The sequence below is a fragment of the Nilaparvata lugens genome, chromosome 3 (genome assembly GCF_014356525.2).
Source record: "Nilaparvata lugens isolate BPH chromosome 3, ASM1435652v1, whole genome shotgun sequence".
Classification (NCBI taxonomy): domain Eukaryota; kingdom Metazoa; phylum Arthropoda; class Insecta; order Hemiptera; family Delphacidae; genus Nilaparvata; species Nilaparvata lugens.
The window spans coordinates 8,381,959-8,407,289 of record NC_052506.1 but is presented as its reverse complement, the minus strand read 5'-3'; the positions used below and the strand labels follow the sequence as shown (position 1 = coordinate 8,407,289).

The 25,331-nt window shown below is 33.5% G+C and overlaps 1 protein-coding gene across 4 annotated transcripts in view; it reads left to right on the top strand.

The window, feature by feature from the left end:
- The window catches only part of LOC111064407 (pleckstrin homology-like domain family B member 1), a 226,716-nt gene that overhangs the window by 49,223 nt on the left and 152,162 nt on the right, over nt 1–25,331 (top strand). Inside the window, exon 1 of one of the 4 annotated variants that reach the window (XM_039425319.1) lies at nt 8,485–8,532. The exons of the other annotated variants lie outside the window; for them this stretch is intronic. Within the exon in view, the coding sequence (XP_039281253.1) occupies nt 8,500–8,532 (33 nt within the window). The 5' untranslated portion in view covers nt 8,485–8,499. Of the gene's footprint in view, nt 1–8,484; nt 8,533–25,331 lie in introns of those variants that run through there. 4 annotated transcript variants of the gene reach the window in all.

Below are 25,331 nucleotides of genomic sequence, written 5' to 3'. Positions count from 1 at the left end.
CGGAGATTTTGGCGTACATGCATACAGTTACTTTTATTAGAAACTAAACCTATCCATTTGCATTGGTATCAATACATCATCCTAGGGATTATAAAGTACTAGCATTATAATATTTATTAAAAATATAAATCTGAGTACCCTTTTTTAATTATTTCGTCACAAAAGGGTACTGAGATTTATATTTTAATAAATATTCAAAAGAAGCCCTAAAGAAAAAATACTACTAGCATTTTATTAAGTATGTTATTATTTATGTTATTAAATATGTATATTAAATAGTACCTCATATTATTTTTTCCAATCTGTATTTTTCTCAATTTAGTTTAATATAATAACAATTTTCATAATTTAGTTTACCGATTTTAAATTGATTTTAAATTTTATACTTACTCTTACTTACTCTTTTATATTTACTCTTATACTTATAATTGATTTTTAATTTTTGATTTACAATTTTATACATGTGAGTCTCTCATAACGTAAGGGTATATATAAATGTACTGTAACTGTACTGTATTATTTGTAAATTGTGGGAATAAAATTTGATTTGCAATCAATTATTATACTGTAGTTTTTTTCTATCTCTTAGTTTATAAAAATATTATTCGTGAATGGTAATAATAATACTGTTATGTATTTATAATATTGTATTGTTATAAAAATTGATTCAATCATTTTAAAAGAGGACAATATAGGAAACTATTAGTACCTATCAATTAGAATAAAATGATGGAACAATTGCGCTCCCAGGCTGTGCCCCAAAGCTCTTAAATTTGTGTGGTGGCCTAGCAATAGCAGCATGGCAGCCACAATAGATACTGAATTGTAACGAGCGTGAAAAATCTTACTACGCCCTCCGTTTAGGAGCTAAGGTCTATTAAGTTAACCACTCGAGCGATTTTTTTGCTGTTAAAGAACTTCGCAGTTATTAGCAGAACATTTCTTGCTTTACTTGAAGAAACAGAGGTGTTAATGAAAGATATTATTGTAGTTTCTCAATTTACTTCTCTTTTACCAAAGGATTGAAAAGTCGGTTGAAAGATCCTTCTTTTCCGATCCCATTAACTTAGATTATTCTCTCTTGAAACTTGTAAACTTTTATTGCTTTCTCAATGAAACATCTTATTATATTTGCATTTGTGAGACAAACCTAAACGAATCTTGACCAACCTAGACTTCTTGTCTTTGTGGGGAATATTCATTATGCATATATTGTCTCTGCTGCTGTATTTTTTTCTTGTGTGAATAAAGATTATTTGAATTTGAATTTAATCTTGGAACTTGAAATATATTCAAATAACACCGGCACTTCACTGTTTACTGAATTAAAATTCTATTCTGGAAAGAGGACTTCTAAAATGCCACGATTTCACTTTCATTTTTGTTGAAAACACAAAATTTGAAAACCGAAATCACTGATAGTTGTGTATATCCTATGTATATCAGATTGATTCGGTTATTGTCCAAGTCGATCACCTATATTTTATCTTTTTTCAAATTTTCCCAGTATTTTCATTCCCAACATGAAAATTTAACGATAAGAATATTGAACGCGTTTTCTATACAACTCTACATTGATTGGGATTGTCTTGCTTTAAAATGCAAGTTCAGGGTTTCACTGGTTCTCTCAGAGAATATTACCAGGATTATACTCTTCTAAAGTTACTGATTGAACTTGTTTTCTCTACAACTCTACATTGGTTCAGAATGTCTTGATTTATAATACAAGTTCAGGATTCTTGATGGTTACCCAGATTATAATTCTTCTAAACATAATGATGGTCGACGGTTCACTATTTTTTTTAATATTGAGTTGACTTTACCATATAACCAATAGCATAAGTAGATATCAAACAGATATAAACATGGTATATATAGAAATATAACATGGTAGATATAAATATAAATGATATATAAATATATATGATATATATATATATATATATATATATATATATATATATAATATATATATATATATATATATATAAACATGGTAAATATGGTAGATATAACATGGTATAGGGCGTTTATGTCGCAACTTTTACTGTTATCTCAAGCCTATAGTCCACGTTGTTCTTTCCCGTGAAGCTGTGTGACGCTGGTAATCTCTCATATTGTGCTGTTCATACACTCTCACTCGGCTAAAACAGTAAAAATCAAAAATCGACAGTTATCGGCATGAGTTTACAGTAAAAGTGGCGACGTAAACGCCCTATACTCTTATAGGCCCGTTTACTCTTAATACACTTACTCTTATACTCTTATCTTTAATATCTTAATACTCTTATACTCTTAACGTCCTATACTCCCATACTCTTTAACGCCCATGGGATATCTCTTAAGCTATTGTTTCTTTGTGACTTTACTTACTACTACATTACCCTGTTAAGTACCACTACATTACCCTACTACTCACCCATTACTCCAAATAAATAGAAATTATTGTTGACTTAGAATGTAGGATTCATCGTTTCAAATGGTAGTTAATCGCTGATCACTTGAAGAATACTAGGAGATAATTTTTTGTATAATGTATTGTATCATTGTACCTGATCTCAAATTCTAGTACAGTATTATCTTATTTCGTTAATGCTACTCTTGAATAGAAATAAAAAAATCTATTACTTAAATCTATTAATAAACAATTTTAAAAAAGTGTTCTTAGATTTTTATTTTCTAGTACAGTACTATGTTTGTGTCAGTTTATTCTTGTTCTAGTCGTCTCTGAGGTAGCTCAGATACCTGATAGCGTGGAATTCTTGCCGGATCTTGAGCTGGAATCTCCTTAGAGCTTGAGTCACGCCATTGTAAATTGTGTGTATGTGGAGAGGAGTGGAGTTCACCTGACATGCACCATGCACTGTTCTCAAGCCAACTACAGTTGAGGATTGACCCATTATTGACATGTTGTCGGATGTAATTAGTCAGGGTCTACTGAAGACATTCTAGTTGGGCAAAGAAAATTGACCTGAAACGTAGGCTAGATTTGATGTTTGCTTGTTGATGTAGCGCAAACTTTTCAACAAAAATCGCAAAATTTGCTAGAAAAATAATGACTATCTTGTACGGGATCTAATTCCATATCTATTATTATTTTTTTAGACTAGCAGGTAACCCGTGCTCCGTAAGGGTTCATTTTAAAACTTGACAAACTGAAAACTTGACGTAATGAAATTTTGAATGATTGAAAATAGGCCTATAACCTTCCTCGGTTGATTAAGGATCCATATGCAAAATTTCAAGTTAGACAGTCCAGTAGTTCAGACGTGATGATGCGTCAAACATAATTTTCATATCTCGTACCTGTATGAGCCAGTTATTTCCTTTATTATAGTATTTACTATCATAAAAACACCTCACCTATACGAGCTACTTTTGTACAAAAAACTTTTTTAATTAATTAATCTATTAATTCAAACTTTAAAAACAATATAAAAACTTGTAGTACCCTTTATTATTAAAAACTTTAAAATATTTTTTAAAGTTGGAATATTTATAAGTTCTTAATTGACTGAGCGAAGTGAGGTCTAAGATTCAAGTCGACGGTTTGGCATTTCTCTTAATGTTTAAATGTTTATACTTTTATATGTTTTTATGTTGCGCATTTACGGCGAAACGCGTCAATAGATTTTCATGAAATTTGATAGGTATGTTCTTTTTTAAATTGCGCGTCGACGTATATACAAGGTTTTTGGAAATTTTGCATTTCAAGGATAATACAAAAGGAAAAGGAGTCTCCTTTGAACGCCAATATTACCGTAAAAATCAGACTTTAGAATAATTCATCATATATCAGCTGTCTAGTAGACTATAATACTACCCGTTAAAAACATCGAACATCTTGAAAATGTATCTTTCTATCAACGTTGTAGACAGTTGCAGCCAGACCTGATAACAGCACTTACACTCACATTCTGGGACGACACGTCACGGTACGATAGGACAGAAAGCTCTCTGTTGATTTAGGATTTTTTCTACATATTTTAAATTGATAAATTATTTATTAATTTTTGAGAAAACATAACAACAGGTCAATATAACTTACTGAGCGCGAGGTCTACTGTTCACAGAACTACTAGTTATGTTGTTTTTATTAATGATATAATAGTAGAGCTCATGAATTCATCCCCAGCTTTTCAAACGTATCACTATCTTATTACCTCTTATCTGTTCTTTCAATAAATCTCTATTTTAGACCTTGATGACGTGTGGATGAAGGTATGTTATTTACCGAAGTGTGGGTTGTGCCTTGTCTGGATTAATATTTGCACTATCTGTTTTTTTCAGTTTAGAATTGAAAATAAATCGTCTGAAAACAATATTCAATCTACTACCCTCCGATCCCACTTTATGATTTCAATTTTGGAAAATACATCAGTTGTTCGATCAAAAGAAAGCTTCACTCCACTTTTTATGGAAGCTGGGGGACTATTATGCAATTAAAAGAGGGTTCTTTTTCGGAAATTAAAGTTCCGGTAAACTGCAGCTGAATTGGGAAATTGGCGTGCCTTGTCATTACCCAGGATATGATTTCTCAAGGTAGAAAATTACTTTTTCTCATTCACTTCTGTAAAAAGTTACGGCCTCATACGTTTCGTTTTTTAGAACAGGATTTATTGATTGAAAATTTAGTTATAGCACTGTACTTATGCAGTTTGTTATTATTATTTTTCTTCTTTCCAAGTAATATCACATTAGTAGAGATTATTAGTAGGATTTATTGATTGAAAATTTAGTTATAGCACTGTACTTATGCAGTTTGTTATTATTATTTTTCTCCTTTCCAAGTAATATCACATTAGTAGAGATTATTAGTAGGATTTATTGATTGAAAATTTAGTTATAGCACTGTACTTATGCAGTTTGTTATTATTATTTTTCTTCTTTCCAAGTAATATCACATTAGTAGAGATTATTAGTAGGATTTATTGATTGAAAATTCAGCTACAGTACTGTACTTAACCAGTTTGTTATTATTATTATTTTTCTTCTTTCAAAGTAATATCACATATTAGTAGGCCTATTAACTTTACTAGACCCTTTAACTATATACAGAAAAGATAGCATTGACTTGGTCAAGTACAAAGTATTTTTGTGAACAATGCTATGAAATGAAAAACACCAATTGATATTGTCAACCAGTTTGTAATGAAATGAAAAACACAAATTGAAATTGTCAACCAATTTGTTGTGTTTTTCATGGAAAAGTATCACAACACAACTGTAATGCTATGCAACGTTTTTATTATCTTAATCATGGTTTTGACAATACAGTACTCACAATCACAATTTGCTTCATATCATCAAGTTTGAGCTAAAGAGCTAGAGCTAATTTCTACCCACGAAATAATTCCTGAAATTTTGTCACTTCTTATTATGCATTTCATCTGTATTGTAAGATTTATTTCCCGTGAATTAAAACCTGCACATAACCAGAACAATAGTTTGAGAAATAAATATTTGCTGATGCGTCAGCTTCATTGAATTCGTACCTCTTGGGGGAAAATGGAAAGCATGGATACATTGAACCCATCTACAATGAATTTTAGCAATTTTCCATAAGATATTGTTTGCTCTTATAAATTTCATAAGTCAGCATTTTTCTTGGCGCCAGCAAGGTGATGAAGTAGTCTGTTTCTATTTTCTTTCATTTGGGATTTTCCCAGCCTATTGGAAATATGAAGAAAAGCTGTGCGTCGGTTTATGAAGAGAAAGTTGAAAAATAATATTGTTTTGAATTTCTATTAAATATCCCATTATTTGCGTCTATTTTACATCTACATGGACATGAGCTTCTAGAAATACAGTTAGCTCCCACCATGCCACAGAGAAAGGAAATCCTTTCTTTGTAACAATACTCTAGTTGATTCCAGTTCCAGATACTGTGCAGACTAAAATCTTCATTAGATTGAGTGGACGGACATTCAAGTTATTAGTGTACATAAAATAAGTTGAGAATTGAAGCTCTCCTAGTGGGGTTAGAAGAGCTAGGTATTTTATTAGTTTATTGTATCACTCATTGTTGAATGATCAAAATTTAGCTTGTATAATAATAATAATAAGTGGCATTTATTAAGTTATTCTACAAAAAAACCAGTAGGCTATACAAAGCAAATGATTGTAGGCATTTTTACCCCATGGCAAAGTGCCGCCTGGAGAATTATTATACATTAGTATATTACACTGCTAGGTCCAGCGACCACAGTGATAGTACTGTACTGAAGAGTACTGCAGTACAAGTACTTCTTAAGGTGCGTACAGATATACGCGTCGCGAACATGAGCAATTCACTTTTAATCATCTGATGCCAAGCTTTTTATATCTGTATTTCTACAGAAACGGTAAGATACAGATATAAGAAGCTTGGCATCAGCTGATTAAAAGTGAATTGCTCATGTTCGCGACGCGTATATCTGTACGCACCTTTGGCTCAACTCACACTTACGCGTCTCAGGTCAAGAAGAGACAGCGACTCTAGTCTCTTCTCGACGCAGCATGTGTTTTATTTATTTATTTATTTATACATTGAAACATACACTATCATTCTCAATTATGAATGATTGGGAAAGAAACAACAGGCTTAAAGCCCAAAACTGTTCCTTTCCCAAATTTAGATAGAAATTGTCCAAAAATAGGTTATGTTTACACTTTATGAATTTTGAGTCCAAAATATATATAAACTAGGAATTTAGAATTTAGAAAAGTTGAAAGCCAATTTAAATAAGAATACTTCACTAAATCATCACTGATAACTGAAAAATACTGTATTACTATTGAAAATGTATTATAGTAATACTGTAATAATATTGAAAATTTTAAAACTTGTAAAGAAACTCAAACTTATAAATAACCCTTACGCTGTGAAGACTATTTTCAAATGGTGACGTCGCGGAGACTATCATTTGAGGGATTTATATTTTTTATAGAATCGACTGGTCTAAAGCTGCGTTTACACCAAATTTATTAACAAAATGTTAATAACTTAATCCTTATAGATTCTATTAGATTGAACCTAACTTATCATACACATGATGAACATATGTGTATAATAAGGTGTGTTCAATCTAATAGAATCTATAAGGATTAAGTAAACATTTTGTTTATAACTTTGGTGTAAACGCAGCTGATGTGTCACCATTTGAAAACAAATGCTGCGTCGAGAAGAGACTAGAGTCGCAGTCTCTTCTCGACTTGAGTCGCATGAGTGTGAGTTGAGCCTTACAGTAATTCTAACAATACAGTAACAAGTACCATGTGACTGCTGGTAGGCTACTGATTGGTTTGACGACTCACTGCAACTTTATTACCAAGTCCAACAAACTGATAACTGATAAAGCAATGACTAAACGGCGAGACACGTAAAACATTCATTGCTTTTCATTGAATGTGGAGTGATATCATCACCTCCTGACCTTGGGTTACTGTTAGCTTTACATTTAGTGTGGGTTACATAGCTCGACCTCCTATTCATGCACTGAGTAATATATTTGAAGAAGCTATCATTGTCGAATATCAACATTGTTCCACCTGTTTTGGCTAATATTATTTATTAATCCCAATTTATTTTTCAAATGAATACTCCCTCACTGACTTACATGTATTATATATTTTGACTTCTTGAGACGAACGTGTAACATAAAACTTTAGTAATTATTTGAAGAAGCTATCATTGTCGATTATCTACATTGTTCCACCTGTTTTGGTCAATATTATTATTTATTAAACCCAAATTTATTTTTCAAATGAATACTACATCACTGATTTCTATGTTAAATGTTCGACTAAAACCAAAATCTAACCTTTTTACTTAGTTTATGATAAAACTTAGATGGACATGACGTAGTTCACATTCAGCATTTTAATAATCTTACATAATTTTGATAATATTATGGTCTCACTCTCTCCCACACTCTCAAAGATACAAAAATATTGGTACTAAAATTTCCATAGCTCCACTTGCTTGTTAATTTCCTTGTATTGAAGCTATTCTGCTCATTTTAAAACAGATAGCTATCAAATTCGTCTGTAGAAATGAATATTTCCAAGCTTCTTCTATATAAATATAAGTGAAACTTCATTCTAGTTTTTTTCTAAACGGAAACAGATTCGTCTGAAACCACTGTTGATCTAATAATGTATCATTTGATAATAAATACATTTTATGTGCAGTTATCAATTTGTCAACATAAAATTTATATTTGAATTGGGAATGGCTGAAAAATGGTACGTTGAAATTGGTGGTTATGTGATTTGTTTGAAGATGATGCTAATATCAGAGTACAAATATTACTATTAAGTATTCATACTTTTCTCTGTGCTAAAATTCACTTCTGACATGTTTTATCAATTGTATTTGTAGATAATATGATTTCAAATAGTTTTTCCTCGATGACAAATTTACTTCAACTTGATTTTTTTTAATTGTTACAGGTTGGTCTCCAATACAAATTATCAGAGTTAACTTGAATCAGTATTCAGTTGTGATATAAATGCTTCATGACTAGGCGTACTCCTGATCTCCTAATCTTGGTAAGATTGAATAGTTAAATTATCTATCATCATTCACATTCATTTTAACGTATTCGAATCACCTCAATTTCTACAAAATGTATCTTGGTGTAATTGTCTTTGGGTAGTAGTATTATTTATCTGTTATCAGTAATGCTTTTATGTAAAACTGTATTCACATGGGTTTAAGAACTAAACGTGTTGTATTCAAACATATCGCACATACATTATGGAATTATTAATCTTGAGGCATCAATGACAATGGATTCTGGAGGAGACGGTCAAATGATGAAATAAATGAAATTCTTAAGGGTGAGGATGTGGTACGATTCATCAAATCACAAAGATTGCGCTAGGCTGGTCATGTGAAGAGAATGGCGGACAATCGAATGCCAAAAGCCCGGATGGAGGGTAGAAGACGACAAGGGAGGCCACGTAATCGATGGAGAGATGAAGTGGAGGATGATCTCCGGTGGATGGGAGTTGTGGCATGGAGACGAAAGGCATGTGACCGTGATGTGTGGAGGGCTCTAGTGCGAGAGGCTAAAGCTAACATCGAGCTGTAATGCCAGAAGAAGAAGTCTTGAAAAATTATGAAATTTGTCTTGAAATACAACACTCTTGGAAGAAACACCGAACTAAATAACGTACTACCCATTAAAAAATTACGCAACCCACACAATAAAACTAATATGCATGGTCAAATTTCTTGAATGAATTGCTCGAAAATGTTTTTTGAAAGAATTGGAGTTTTGTCATTTCTGCCAAATAGTCAAATCCCAAGACAGGTCTACTGAATACATGACGATATCAGAGAGTAAAGTATGTTACAAGTTGTTAGTTTGTTGTTGTTGTTGTATAGTGTTAAAGAGTAGAAATAGTATAGAATCTTACAAGTTGTTATATTCTATACTTTCTAAACGATATCAATCAGACTGATTATCAATATTGAATTAGAAATAACAATGTTACAATGATGCAAGACCTACACTTTCTCCCTGTACTGTTTTTGCCAAAAACGTTTTTGGTATGTGTTGGGCTTACAACATTGTCGTTTCATGCAACTCTAATTTCCCTTTTAATAGTTATTGATATCAATCAGACTGATTATCAATATTGAATAATAAATAACAACAATGTTACAATGATGCAAGACCTGCACTTTCTCCCTGTACTGGTTTTGCCAAAAACGTTTTTAGTATGTGTTGGGCTTACAACATTGCAACATTGTCGTTTCATGTAACTCTAATTTCCCTTTCAATAGTTATTGATATTAATCAGACTGATTATCAATATTGAATAAGAAATAACAACAATGTTACAATGATGCAAGACCTGCACTTTCTCCCTGTACTGTTTTTGCCAAAAACGTTTTTGGTATGTGTTGGGCTTACAACATTGCAACATTGTCGTTTCATGCAACTCCAATTTCCCTTTCAATAGTTATTGATATCAATCAGACTGATTATCAATATTGAATAAGAAATAACAACAATGTTATAATAATGCAAGACCTGCACATTCTCCCTCTACTGTTTTTGCCAAAAACGTTTTTGGTATGTGTTGGGCTTCAACATTGTCGTTTCATGCAACTCTAATTTCCCTTTCAATAGTTATTGATATCAATCATACTGATTATCAATATTGAATAAGAAATAAAAATGTTACAATGATGCAAGACATAACGCTTTCTCCCTGCACTGTTTTTGCCAAAAACGTTTTTGGGATGTTGTTGGGCTTACAACATTGCAACATTGTTGTTTCATGTAACTCTAATTTCCCTTTCAATAGTTATTGATATCAATCAGACTGATTATCAATATTGAATAAGAAATATCATCAATGTTACAATGATGCAAGACCTACACTTTCTCCCTGTACTGTTTTTGCCAAAAACGTTTTTGGGATGTTGTTGAGCTTACAACATTGTCGTTTCATGCAACTCTAATTTCCCTTTCAATAGTTATTGATATCAATCAGACTGATTATCAATATTGAATAAGAAATAACATCAATGTTACAATGATGCAAGACCTGCACTTTCTCCCTGTACTGTTTTTGCCAAAAACATTTTTGGTATGTGTTGGGCTTCAACATTGTCGTTTCATGCAACTCTAATTTCCCTTTCAATAGTTATTGATATCAATCATACTGATTATCAATATTGAATAAGAAATAACAATGTTACAATGATGCAAGACCTGCACTTTCTCCCTGTACTGTTTTTGCCAAAACGTTTTTAGTCTGTGTTGGGCTTACAAGATTGTCGTTCCATGTAACTCTTTCCCTTTCAATGTTTGTGAGTTGTGATAGCAGCTATGTTGAAAAGAATCGATCAGCAGCGAAAGTAATCCAACATGTAGTATTTTGGGCGACGCTTTTGTGTCGATTGTAGAGCTTAGTTTGACAACTACGCACTTTCTCATTGTGAAGAGCAACTGGTCACTATTGATGATGATCTATTTAGTGTAGTGGGAGGTGGGAGGTATCCATCCGATTTGATCGTCATGCTATTCATCATTGTCAAATGTCAACGAACTCACTTCGGTTACATTCAGTTTTCGACAAACCTGTGTAACATACACTGGTCAAATACTGTTCTTTCTCTATCTCTTTTGTGTGCTGCATCTGATGGACATAAACTGGTCAAATACTGTTCCTTCTTTATCTTTTTTGTGAGTTACATCTGGTGGACATCTAGGCAATTATCCATTTTACATCTGACTAAAGTAGTGGTTCTTTGAACAGTAGACCTCGCGCAGTTATAAACCACAGTCTTCTCTAATAATACTGCATTTTTAAGTCTATCAATACGGAAGACTTATAACCGAAATATTCAGCCTTGTATGAAGCAATTATTATTCTATGAATTCAGAAAATCAGTACTATACAAAACTGATACAAAATTAATCTGTATCTGCAACCTTCACCTCGTCATATTAAATTAATGTAGAGAATAACTAGTAGTTCTGTGAACAGTAGACCTCGCGCAATTATAAACCACAGTCTTCTCTAATAATACTGTCCATCAGAGTAAATTCTGTCGTGTCGGCGAGATATCGGTGTATAAAAAGCTTTGCTGCTATCATCAAAAACTTACTGAGTTGAAAGCAGAGAAAAGTCGGGAGAAAATACTATGCTACTTTAAGTTATCAATTGCATGCCTCACTGCATGCAATTAATAGTCCACACAACAGCTGTGTTTTCAATAAGTTACATTGAAATATTGATTTGCATACGTCATTGCATGCAATTTATAATCCATTTGACAGGTGATTCATGATGAATAATTCTATAGTCTGATTTTTACTCTAAAATTGGCGTAAGGAGGAGGCTTCTTTTCCTTTTATATTATACTTGAAATGCAAAATTTCCAATAAAAACTTGTATACAGGGTGATTCTTAATTATGGTAAAATAATTTAATACGTGATAGTAGAGGTAAAAAAAGAAAAAAAGTTCTTATAAACATATATCCATAAAAGCTTCAATAGCTTGAATACTTCCATTCTACTATTTTTCACATGTGAATCAAAGCACTAGTAATAGACTATTTTCACTTCTTCCAGACATGGTGGATCCAAATTGGTATTGAGGTACGGCTTCTCAAGAATAATTTTGCAATTTTTTTCATTCTAACTCCATTGGACTCTTCATTTTGTCAATCCGTCCAATGATGATTCACAGTGTTTTAGTACAAATTTGATGGTTTATCGGTTCAAATTTACAGTTAACTGCAGCTAACTTCCAAGACTACATGTGCTTCCTGAACCATTGATAGAGAGCCACTCACTAGTTTCCAATCTTGAATCATTTGTAGAACTGCACCATTAAGCTTCCAAACCAAACCATCGGAAAATGATTTGAAGCTAAAACATTGCTATAGTGAGGTCCACGTTATAATGACAGTGGAGAAAGATAGGAGAAAACCGTTGCCGATCCTCTGTCTTGTCAATGCCTTCTACAAGGTTGTAGTCAGACAGTTTGTGTCAATTCAAGTTTTTCAAAGCCTTTAACTGTACCACATGGTGTCCCTTATGGGTTCTATCCTTGGGCCACTGCTTTTCCTGGTGATGATGAACGATATCGAATCCAGTATTGCGTCAAGGGTTGTGTGCTATGCTGATACAGGTTTATTGATGTATAAGGTGACCAGATTTTGAGTTACTGAAAACGGGACGGCCACACAACCGATGAGAGGGGGGGTTTGGTTTGTTGGAGTTTGGTTGTATTTGTTGTAATGATGAACATTTGAAGAAAAAATTGAAATCCTCCTCCATTATTATCTCAGTAATAAACCATTTCAGGACCCATACTTATAAGAACAATTTTCTCTATTTTGATGCAAGGAAACTCCTCACCAAGTTTGTCGGTTAATTTCAGAAACACTCTGAATAGTTTTTTACCAAACAGTGAAAAAAATAAATTGAAAAGCCACATATAGTCTTCCACTTGAACTTTAATTGATATGTACTCACGTCTCAATACCTTTCTGATGAATGAATCTTCTTTAAAAGGTCAGGTTTGTCAACTACTACTCCATTCCTCTATTCCACTCTTTCTTCCAGCTTGTTTCAATGTGATATATGGTGTAAAAAGTCATTTATATTTAAAAAAAATTAAAAACTTCGAAATTGAAGGTAGAAATTATAATATAGTATTTAAAAAATGAAACTTGCAAGAGCAAAAATAACTCCTAAAATATATAACTCCTAACTTATAATTTTACTCCTAACTAATAATAACTCCTAACTTATTTGATGGAGGGCTCTGGTTCGCCCTCTAAATAAAGTTCCATCACCCAATAAAGTTGAGGATTTTAGACCAATCAGTATTTTACCTGCATTGTCCAAAGTGCTAGAAAGACTCATTCATGCTCAAGTTGTAAAATTTCTAGACAACAATAGTAAGCTTCATAACTTTCAATCAGGCTTTAGAAAATTCCATTCAACTGAGACAGCTCTGCTTCGTGTCACTGATGATATAAGGTTAGCTATGGACCAAAGAAAATGCACCATCCTCACCCTATTTGATTTTTCTAAAGCATTCGATACTGTTGATCATACAGTCCTTCTGAATAAGTTGGCTATTCTTGGTTTCAGTCACAACTCGTTAGTTTGGTTTAAATCCTATCTATTAGGTAGGAAACAATGTGTATCTGTCGGTGACAAAAAGTCAACTTGGAAAAACGTTATGCATGGAGTACCACAAGGTTCAATTTTAGGCCCTCTCCTCTTCACTTTGTATGCTAATGACCTTTCTTCCATTATCAAATTCTCCAGTTTCCATAGTTATGCAGACGACCTTCAAATCTATTTAAGCTGTCCCATAACAAAAATTAATGAAACAGTTGGAATAATGAATCAGGATATCAATTCGATAGTGGAATGGACAAAGAAAAATGACCTTAAGCTTAATCCCATCAAAACACAACCCATTATAATTGGATATTCTCGTCTTATAAACAATATTGACCTTGAATCGATTCACAAAATTAGTGTAGACGGTAATGACATTCCTTACTGTAGCTCAGTTAAAAATTTAGGCATTATTAAGAATAATACTCTTGACTGGTCAGAACAAGTGAACAAAACTTGTAAAAAGGTATTCTCAGCCATGCATGCATTGAAGAAAATGCACGATATCCTCCCTAGAAACATTAAATTATTATTGGTTCAATCTCTCATCTTCCCACATTTTTAATGTATTGTAATTCTGTTCTTAACGATATGCAAGTCACTCTGAATGATAAACTACAGCGTTGCCAAAATTATTGTCTACGTTTCGTCTACTCTCTCCAACGCCATGATCATATCACCCCAGCCCACATTGCTAGTTCAACATTAAAGCTTCCCGATCAGAGGCTTTTTCGAATAGTCAAGCTTGTTAGAGATATCTTGATATACGGTAATCCGAACTATTTTAAAGATGATTTCAAATTTGTCTCTGAAGGTAGGAGGATAGATGCTTCACATACTAGAACCGGAGAAAGTACTTTAAGGATACCCAATCATCGAACTACTATTTTCACAAAATCCTTCTTAGTCAGTGCCTGTCGTGCATGGAATGCACTTCCTGTTTCTATCAGGTCCATCGAGAGCCGAGCGAGCTTCATCCTAACTTTAAAAAAACATCTTTTGGAACAAATGACTGAAACTGTCCGGCCCTAGAACGATCAATGACATCCATCCCCCACCCATCCCACAAATACAAACCTTTAAACCATGTTATAGAACGAATTGTATATATATATATATATATATATATATAATATAAACTCATGTTATTTCAATTATCCACTGCATAATGCTGTATATTACTGAAAGTTGATAACCCTGATCTACTTTCAGCCTACTTCATTTTATTAATCAATTATTTGATCTTATCTACCTATATAATTATTTTACTCTATCAATTTTCTGTTTTTTTTCTCTTTAATATTCATATTGATTGAAACTTTTACAATATTTCCATTAATAAATAAATCCTTAGTTTAAATAACGAAATTAACGTTTTGGTAGAGAGTTAGTGGGAAGGATATTTTTAATATTCTTTCCGAAGAATGGACATTGATATGTCCAAAGCTCCGCCAATTTATGTAGATGCATAACAATATGATTATTATCTATAGTTATTATATTACAAACTGCTTTTTCATATCATATACAGTTCAATAATTATTTTCTTAGTCTATATTATGTAAATTCATCTATAATTTTGCTGTATTGTAAGCTATTGTATATAAGTTTATAAGCCAGTATATATTGTAATCTACATAAATAAAGTACTCAATCAATCAATTTGTCCCTAAAACTGGACAAATAAGTGTCCCGAGAGGTTTGGAGGGGACAACGGGACAAGTCTACAGAAAACGGGACGTCTGGTCACATAATTGATGTAATATTGACGGTTAATTCCCGTTTAAAATGATCAATTATCAAGAAACTATATTTTTCAATAACTCCAAAATGAATTTTCATAATTAACATGAAATATTTTGTAGATTAATTATTAATTTTAAATTGTTAGAAGACGATGTGGCAACAGAGCAAAGCGAGAAAGAGATAGCACTATCCGCTTTGTTGAACGATAGACTAGGATAGCAATACCATTGCTAATCAAACACTGCCATTATAACGTGGACCTGACTATAGCTTATGAACTGGCTCAATGTTACAGCTATAGTGAGGTCCACGTTATAATTAATGGCAGTGGATAAAGATAGAAGAATAGCGATGCCGATTCTCTGTATAAATTAATTATATTTCTACACTGTCAAAAACATAATTGGCATCGTTGTGGACCTAGAAAAGGATAGTACCGATAGTATCGAATGATAGACAAGGATAGCAAAACCAAAGTTGATCAAATACTGTCATTATAACGTGGACTTCTCTATATGTAATTCAAGCTGACTTAATAAGCTGCAATGATATCCCTCAAATTGGTGGCGCCTCTGTGTCACTGTCAAAAGTGTGAGAATTGGGAATTGCAACACAATCTGCATATCAGCCTGGTTAACATGCAGGCGCATGCCTCTTGATCGACCTTGCAACGTGTATCCAATTACTCATATCGGCCCACTACTCCTTGTCAATAAATTTCGCACAGCTTTCAGGTTTAATAGACGTCGCTGTCAACGTTGCGGTGGCCATTGTCTTTTTCATTTTGCATGATCTTCCATCTCTTCCTCTCTTTTTAACTTTCTCATTTAGAACATCGTCACGTTAGTGGCAACACTTGCTATCTCATTTTTCATAAGTGTTCAGGAGAGCTAAAAAACTCAATAATTAATTTATTAATTATTTTCCACCCCGAATCTGTAGTAGAATACAATGAAAAGGTACCTTATGATTGATTCAATATAGGAACAACAAATAATACTTTATGATTGAAAAATCTACTGAGATAGCAAGTGTTGGTGTTTGCAGAGTTTAGTTAGCTGGTGTTGCATGTAACATTTTCAATGAGATAGCAAACTGTAGTAATTTAACATGATGAGTTAGCTGCTGTTGCATGATGTCAAGTAACCCAAAAATTATGGGTTTTTAATTTTTTGTTTATTATTGAATGCTGAAAACACCAAAGAAACAGAGAAGAGGTTATAGAATTGATGATACATTTTTCTGGATAATGTTTCTTTATTTTATAAAAGAAAAATAGGATTAAAGTAGTAAATGTACTTGAACTAAAAAACAGTCTATTCATCTTCTTGCAAAAACTTCTATCAAAACAAAACTAGTTTTCAGTCTAACTTCAGTCTTGCCTGACTTGAAAAATTGATAAAAAATTATACAAAAACTAATACAAATTGTTGAAATGTTTGTTTTCAGGGCTACTTAATTTTTTTATAAAATTACATAATAGTACCCTTTTTTGAAAAGTTTTTAATGTAAAAAACACCTTTTTTGTTTTTAATCTATTATTTAATATACTATGATGTTCTTTTATAAATAATACAAATTGATACAAAATTAATGTAGACCTGAACTACCATTATAAGAAAGGAATGAAATAGTGAATGAGAGGCACTTGAACGTTGAACTACAAAAATCAATCTATGCATTATCTTGCAAAAATTCCTATCTATATCCTCAACTAAGCCAGTCTTTAGTTTTCAATTAATATTATACACATTGCAGTATTATAACAATAATACTCATATGATTGAGGCATTTTATCAACATGAAATATGAATTATATAGTAACACTACGTATCAATTGTAACAATATGATTGTTACTAACTAATAACTAAAAAATAACTTGAGTAAAAGACTTTAATAATACTTATCGTTACTCTTTAATTAGTATAGTATACTTCTTCATATTGGAGCTGACAATATAACATAATTATTATTATCATTATTACTTCCTCACAATATTAAACAAGAGAATATTATTGTTACATGAATGAATACGACAATATTATAGTATCACATAATTACTCTTAATCACAAAACCTTGAGCATGGTATTGAAATTTTCAACACAAAGAATATTAGGCTATCATACAAACACTCTCACAATTACACAAAAATGATAAATTGTGACATACCTAATTAGAAAAATAACTCAGAAATATTTGTTTCTCAAGAAATTGTATTAATAACATGTCTTCGATCTGAGACTGTAGATTGCAATTATTATAATAGGATAGTGATATTGATATATATTAAGTAATGTAATTGATATTGTACAAACGTGTTTGTGAAATAAGCCATTTTAAACTTAAATCACAGTACCATATAACCTAAATGGTAGAGGCATTAAACTTTAAAATAAAGTATGACATTTTACAGTATGAATGGTAACAATATGACTTCTAAAATATATCTTACCTCAAGATATTACCCTTCAATTTCTTTGTATTGAATAACTGCGGGTATAGCCTACTCTATATAATATTACTGATAATTGGAACATATTACAGTATTACAAAAAATAATATTGTGAAATGAAAATAGATACTAGAATTGTGACAATTGACAAACATAAATTGAGATTAGTACTTAGTTCAAAACTCGTGTTGCTGTGTCTTTCATTTTGAGGCAGTAGATTGTAATTATATTGATATTGTAGGAACATGGTAATGAATAAAATGATTATGCATTATTCAAAAACTGATTCTAGTGGAATAGGAATAGTGGAATAGTCAAAGAACTATTATTAATAAGTCACATCTTTCAATCATTATCATTTTTGTTTTGATTTTTGCGTTTGAGAGCCCTCCTGCTCTCTTCCTCATGTGGGATGTTGTCATAAAAGTCATGTGTATCACATGGCAGGAGATTTTTGAGGGACTGCAAGTCCTTCCATTTGTCTAATGGAATTGACGGCCGCATTGGATGGAATTGAGGGAAAGATTCTCTAGGGGCTGACCGCCTTGGCCTGATTGGCAGATCTTTTAGGTCATCAGCAAAATTTAGTTTGTACTTTATCTTCCCATTTGGTTCATATTGTATCCAACGCAACTGCGTGACAGTGGGGTCACCTTTGTTTTTCCCAGGACGAATGGAAGAATAGATCGTAGATACTCCAAAATCTTTTACAAATTTGTGGTTCAGAACAGTGGCACGATAAGGCATTGGCAGTTTTCTTGCAGATGTAGTGTGTGATGCATATTGGCTTGTCAGATGGATGTCCATGTGTTGAATGTACCTTTCAATAGTGCTATGGACACTGTCACACTCCATCTGAGTATGTCCTTTTTCCAAATATTTTTGAATTATTGTGACATTACGGAGCATACTCAGATGGAGTAGGGCATTTGAAAGAATCGAATTTCGATTCTGATAGCTACATCCATCAGACCATAGTACAACAGTTTTGGGGGATTCTGATAAGATCTCTTCTAAATAGTCCCAAAGACAGGTTGCAAATGTTGTAGCATTGAGAGAAGCCTGTGTTTCATCAAACCAGTATGCTTTTGAGTCATGAGTCAGTAAATTATATACAGTGAAACAGTGTGCTGTTAACTTGAGTTTATAGTAAGCTGAAGAAGCTCTTAAGCGAGGTAGTGGCTGCACCATCATCAAATCAGAGCACAGAACATGAATAAGTCCTTCTGAAGCTGCCACTTTATCCCTTGATTTTTCATCACGGGCTGCTTCTTTCCTGAGCTGATGAAGCTTGTAAAATTCCTCTGAAACATGTTTCAATTCATAACTACAGCAGATGTCACACTTGTCTTTTTTGGGAATGTGAATTGCCAAGTTTTTTTCATCTTTCATGCGAAGGAATGAAAATTTTGATAAGGGTTTCTTCCCTTCCCTGTTGCACCTCTCGGTGTACAGTAGGTATAACTGATTCCAGGACCGAATATCAGTCTGGAGATAACTCTTCATGGAGTTTTTTCGACAATAGTGTGATGGTAGTAATGGTAGCTCATCAAAAAATAGTCTCATGTCATATGATTGCTGCTGGAATGTTTCTCTTGTAGAAGACTTGTCCATTTCTTGACTCTTGTTCTCTTTGACTTGTTCATTACTCAACTCATCCGCAGAAGACTCTGTACAGGAATTATGAAAGGATTGGTTCTCTTGACTTTTGTTATGTGGAACATTATTGGAGCCATAATTTTTCAGCCAATAATGAAGCTCTGACCGTTTAATACCCAGTGTCTTCAAGTACATCTCCCTGCATACAGGGACTTTCCTGTTCTCAATTTTCAAATGATAGAAAAAACTCAAATTTCTCCTTGATTCGGGGTTTTTGATTTTCGTTTGCTGTTTTTTTGATTCCAATGAGACAGTAGAGCAAATGAACATTTTCTTGGAATCCCAAGACATGTTTCTCCAGAAATCATGAAATAATTTTTTCCTCTGTTCGTTAGTAATCAAATTGCATTCCCTGTTTTTCCATTTTATGCACTGTTGAGAATTGCAGGCTGGACCCATTACTCGCCCCTCACGTGGTACATCTTGAATAATTTTTTTTGTGCTCCCCTTGACTCCTCTTCTAAATCCTATATAAGGCTCACCATTCAATCGCTTCTCTTTTTCCTTATTTCGGTTCCATTCTTCTGGCTTTTTCACAATTTTTCTCTTTCTTTTTATTCCAACATCTTCAGGTTGCGTAGTGATCTCATCAGTAGTTTCAACATCCAGAATGACGCCCTCGAAAAGTGCTTCTTTACTGACGAAAACCTGATCAGCTGCAGTGATGAGTGTTTCAGCTGCTTCTGTTGGAGACTCATCAGGACATTCAACAACTGTTGGTTTGTTACTTACAGTAGAAGAAGAAGAAGATTCTATATTTTTGACAGGTAGTACCGGTAGCCATACTGAAGTGGTCTTATCATTTACTTCAGCTGCGGTGATGAATGTTTCAGCTGCTTCTGTTGGAGACTCATCAGGACATTCAACAACTGTTGGTTGTTACTTACAGTAGAAGAAGAAGAAGATTCTATATTTTTGACAGGTAGTACCGGTAGCCATACTGAAGTGGTCTTATCATTTACTTCAGCTGCGGTGATGAATGTTTCAGCTGCTTCTGTTGGAGACTCATCAGGACATTCAACAACTGTTGGTTTGTTACTTACAGTAGAAGAAGAAGAAGATTCTATATTTTTGACAGGTAGTACCGGTAGCCATACTGAAGTGGTCTCATCATTACACAAAGCATTGTGTAGTTCATCCACTGTGTAGAAGCCCAAATCACCCTCGGGGTCTGTGTAGAAGTCCAAATCGCCCTTGGAGTCTGTGTGGATGTCTTGGCTTGCAAAATCACTTCCATCATGGTCTGAAAAAATGAAATGAGAATTAAATGAATAATGATGATGTTGGTTTTTGTATAAAAATACTAGATTATTGTCAAATTACAGGTTTATTAAAAATTGAGATACCGGTTTCGGTTGCTACACCATTATCAATCTCTGGTGGACCCCAGAGTTTATCATCAAGAGCTTACCAGAGATTGATAACGGTGTATCAACCAGAACCGATATCTCGATTTTATGTGAATCTGTGGTTTGACAATATCTTTCTAGTTTCTAATTATCACTCAATATGGATAATTATTACAATATCACCTCATCTATAAAACAAGTGAAGTCATGTTCAGTACTAGGAAGTTAAGCAAGGCCTTCATTATTACAGTTAATGATACACTGGAAGAGTCGAATATAATTTTATTGATAGTGTTATAGAAAGATAGAGAAAGTGTAGATCTAGACAGCTGATCCATACACCAGTTTCTTGTTAATGAATCTTATAGGGGTAAATTATTTTATTATTTTCGCTATAGATTTCTAATTTATGTGATTTCAGATGTAATAATTCTTTAATCATCAACACTGTCCATGTGCTGTCAGGATTCACTATCAATTTTTTCATTTATGAAGGTTGTTATTTTGGTATTAATACGGCATTAAATGAATTAAAAAAATAATTAAATGGTTCCAATATGTTTGTAATGGATATTATGAGTAGCCTACAGACAAAAGTCTTTATAGCAAAGCCTTTAACAACAGGCGCTATCTCCAATGACTCAGTTTGCTGTAACACAGGCTATCTCATGGTTGTACTTTGTGAGGCTAATTATTTATTAAAAATTATTGTTTGCCCTTGTTCACAAGCTTAATTGAACCTTACAACTTTAATTTGAACTAAGAAAACATGAAATTCACTTAAAGAAGAAGAAAACTCAATGAAAATGTACTTACCAGACAGAGCGTCATCCATTTCACACAAATCCTGTGTAATGTTGCTGAGATAGCTGGTGTTGACAAACACTTTCAGATAACCACTGTTGACTGAATCGCGATTTATGCGCGATCTGTTGAATAGATTAGAAAACTAACATCACCAGTCGATTTCTCGTTCCGATTTTCTTCAGAATCAGCTGATAACTCATTTTGGCTAAAAAATGAGATAGCAGGTGTTGCCACTAACGTGACGACATACACAGATTGCGCCCAGCGGTCGAATGTGAATGATACATAGCTCCCATACTCACGTAAACTGTTCACGTAGTGACGTCATCACTGCTATAGTGAGGTCCACGTTATAATGGCAGTGGAGAAAAATAGGAGAACAATGTTGCCGATCCTCTGTCTTGTCAATGCCTTCTATAGACAGTTACTAATACAGGTTTATTGATGTAATATTGACGGTTCATTCTCGTTGAAAATAATCAGTTATATTTTATTAAGTAATAAATTATATTTTTCAATAATTTTATAATGAAATTTCATCTAATTTCCAGCTCTGACAGTATGTTGAACCGGTTAACGACCGGGAATCCCCCGGTTTGTCAAAACCACACTACCCCATCAACTTTTCGACTAGTAGTTCTGTGAACAGTAGACCTCACGCAGTATTCTTATCCAAAAGTACCTGATTGAAAGTATAGACCCTATGGAAATACAGCAATAGACTGGCTTCTCCACACATCTGTGTAATCACTTTTCAGCTGATTTATGATGAATAATTCAATAGTCTGATTTTTACTCTAATATTGGCGTATTAAGGAGGCTCGTTTTCCCTTTAATATTATCCTTGAAATGCAAAATTTCCAAAAACATCGTATATACATCGACGCGCAATTAAAAAAGGAATATACCAGTCAAATTTAATGAAAATCTATTACCGCGTTTCGCCGTAAATGCGCAACATATAAACATTTAAACATTAAGAGAAATGCCAAACCGTCGACTTGAATCTTATACCTCACTTCGCTCGTTCAATAATTAGCACATTTTGACTCTTTCAGTGTCACCATAAGTGAGAATATGTTTGTTATGCTGAGTGACGGAGGTTCAAAGTTATTAGTGTTACAGTGTTAGAAGGTATTCAAGTTTTCAAAATATATATATCTATATCTATCACCCACATTGTCTCTGTCATCAAAACAAATTCAGAAATGAAAAGTCAAAACATTAGAATGAATGATTGAGACGATGTGTTTGCTAGAACCAATTTGACAGAGATTCATTCTTGATGACTGTATCTTAATGAATGATTGATTGTTCAATCATGGTTCTAGCCCAATCTTTTATCATCAATCAGAATGGAATTATAGGATAAAAATCTGTTCCCATTAATTTGGCTAATATCATAGAGAAACAATAGCGTAGGTAGATATCCCATGGTATAGGGAATTTATGTCGCAACTTTTACTGTTATCTCAAGCCGATTACTGTCGATTATTGTCAATTTTTACTGTTTTGTTGGGGTGAGAGTGTATGAACGGCACAATTTAAGAGACTACCAGCGTTACACTGCTGCATGGGAAAGAACTACGTGAACTATCAGCTTGGGATAACAGTAAAAGTTGCGACATAAACGCCCTATACCATGGGATATCTACTTGTGCTATCGTTTCTCTATGTTAATATGTTCTCATAATACAGTAGTGTTTTGCTTGAAGCTTCCTTAGGATACTGGAGCGAATTTGAATTTCGCTCCTTCAGTCAGGGAGCGTAATGACTAGTGAGAGCGAAATGACGTCACTCGTGATGACATCACGGACGTTCACTTTGTTACGTTCAATATGTGAGTGGCCAAGCACATCCTGACCGTTGGGCCCAATCTGCAGATTCCCCTCATTTACACCTCTCCTCCCGGTCCAATCACCGATAACCCCGATTTGCGTGAACGCTTGTCTTCTGTCAAACCTATAAACAGTTGTGACGTCACAACTTGTACAGCTTCCCGCCTCAACTCAAGTAGAAGAGGGAGTGCGAATAAATAAGAAGTTGAAATGAAGTGGAAAATTGCACTTGTGGTGGGGGGGTGGGGGGTGTCTGTGTCTCGTTAGTGTGTGACCATTACTCATGAGTTGCTGAGGCTATCACCTTTCAATCGGCCTGTGTGTACAGGTGTGAAGATCTTGTCTATAACTGACACGAATATCTGTGACCTTTGCTTGTGATCGATCGATCATTCATGTCAATCGTGGATGTGATTTCAAACTGCCAAAATACACTAGTGTCAGTAACTTGCATGTATAGTAAAATAGGTGTTTTGAATCTGACACTGTTATTTCTTCTTAGTTATAAAACTTGAGGTCCAGGTTATAATGGCAGTGTTTGATTAGCAATGGTATTGCTATCATTGTCTATCATTCAACAAAGCGGATAGCGTTTACTCTTTCTCGTTTTGCTCTGTTGCCAGATCGTATTTAAACAATGTAGAATTAATAATTAACAAAATATCTCATCATAATTATGAAATTATTAAACACTAGCTGGCCTGGCGAACTTCGTACCGCCAAATAGTTAATGCATCTCATGACAAACTTCATAGCTGTATGCACACAGTAGGCGCGATGGGGCATTTTGCATCCAGGTGCTTCTTGCTTATATTGGTTTGAATGGAAGAACTCACACACACTGAATAGGACATGGCGTGGAACGGTGTTATAAGGCAATCTCCATAAGATCAACACTTTGTATCACCAAGCCGCGCCTCCTCAGGTGTGCTTAGTTTTAGCTTAATCTGATGCACCATATTTCTATGAAAATTAACCAACAATCAGTATTTTATATCTCAATACGGACTTCCTATGTGATTAGTTAGTTGTACAGCAGTTTGTATTTTTAAATATAGTTGAATGCAGCTTGCTGGGAAATTGAATGGCATATCTCCTTGCTGCTGACTTTCCCGTGCATATTCTAAATTTACAGCATTTCGAGTTCTACGACCCAAGTTTGGACGTCTTTCGTACCGCGGGATTACAGTATTATTAGAATAAAATTTTTGTGAATCAGTAGAAATAAAAAAAAAAAATAGAAAAATAGATCTACCGACGGCTGTTGGATGACGCAATGATTATAACAGCTGATTTTTATTTCTGTGTGAAGCCAGCTTTCAAATCTTCTTCTATAAGGATTACATGTAATCTTTGAAGGATCGTAGGAAAGAGTCCTGAAGTCTGAACATAAATTTGATAGGCCAAAAACCTGCTCCTGAACATAACAAACACAACTAAACAAAAATCATCAAATTCGGTGCACACATAAAAAAGTTATTGGATGTCAAAATTTGAGGCTCGATTTTTATTTATATAGATATAATTTATCACTTGATAAATTGTAATTGATTATTTTAAACGAGAATGAACAGTGAATATTACATCAATAAACCTGTATCAGCTACCGTCTATAGAAGGCATTGACAAGACAGAGGATCGGCAACGTTGTTCTCCTATCTTTCTCCATTGCCATTATAACGTGGACCTCACTATAGTACTACTCGAATCTCGAAACTCAACAGCATAATTATGTGATATTTCGCATAATATTGTTGATGTTGTTGAAGTGTTGGCGTATAGTAGTAACGATTATTGAAGTCTGGCAAATTTGTAAATGTAACCATAACT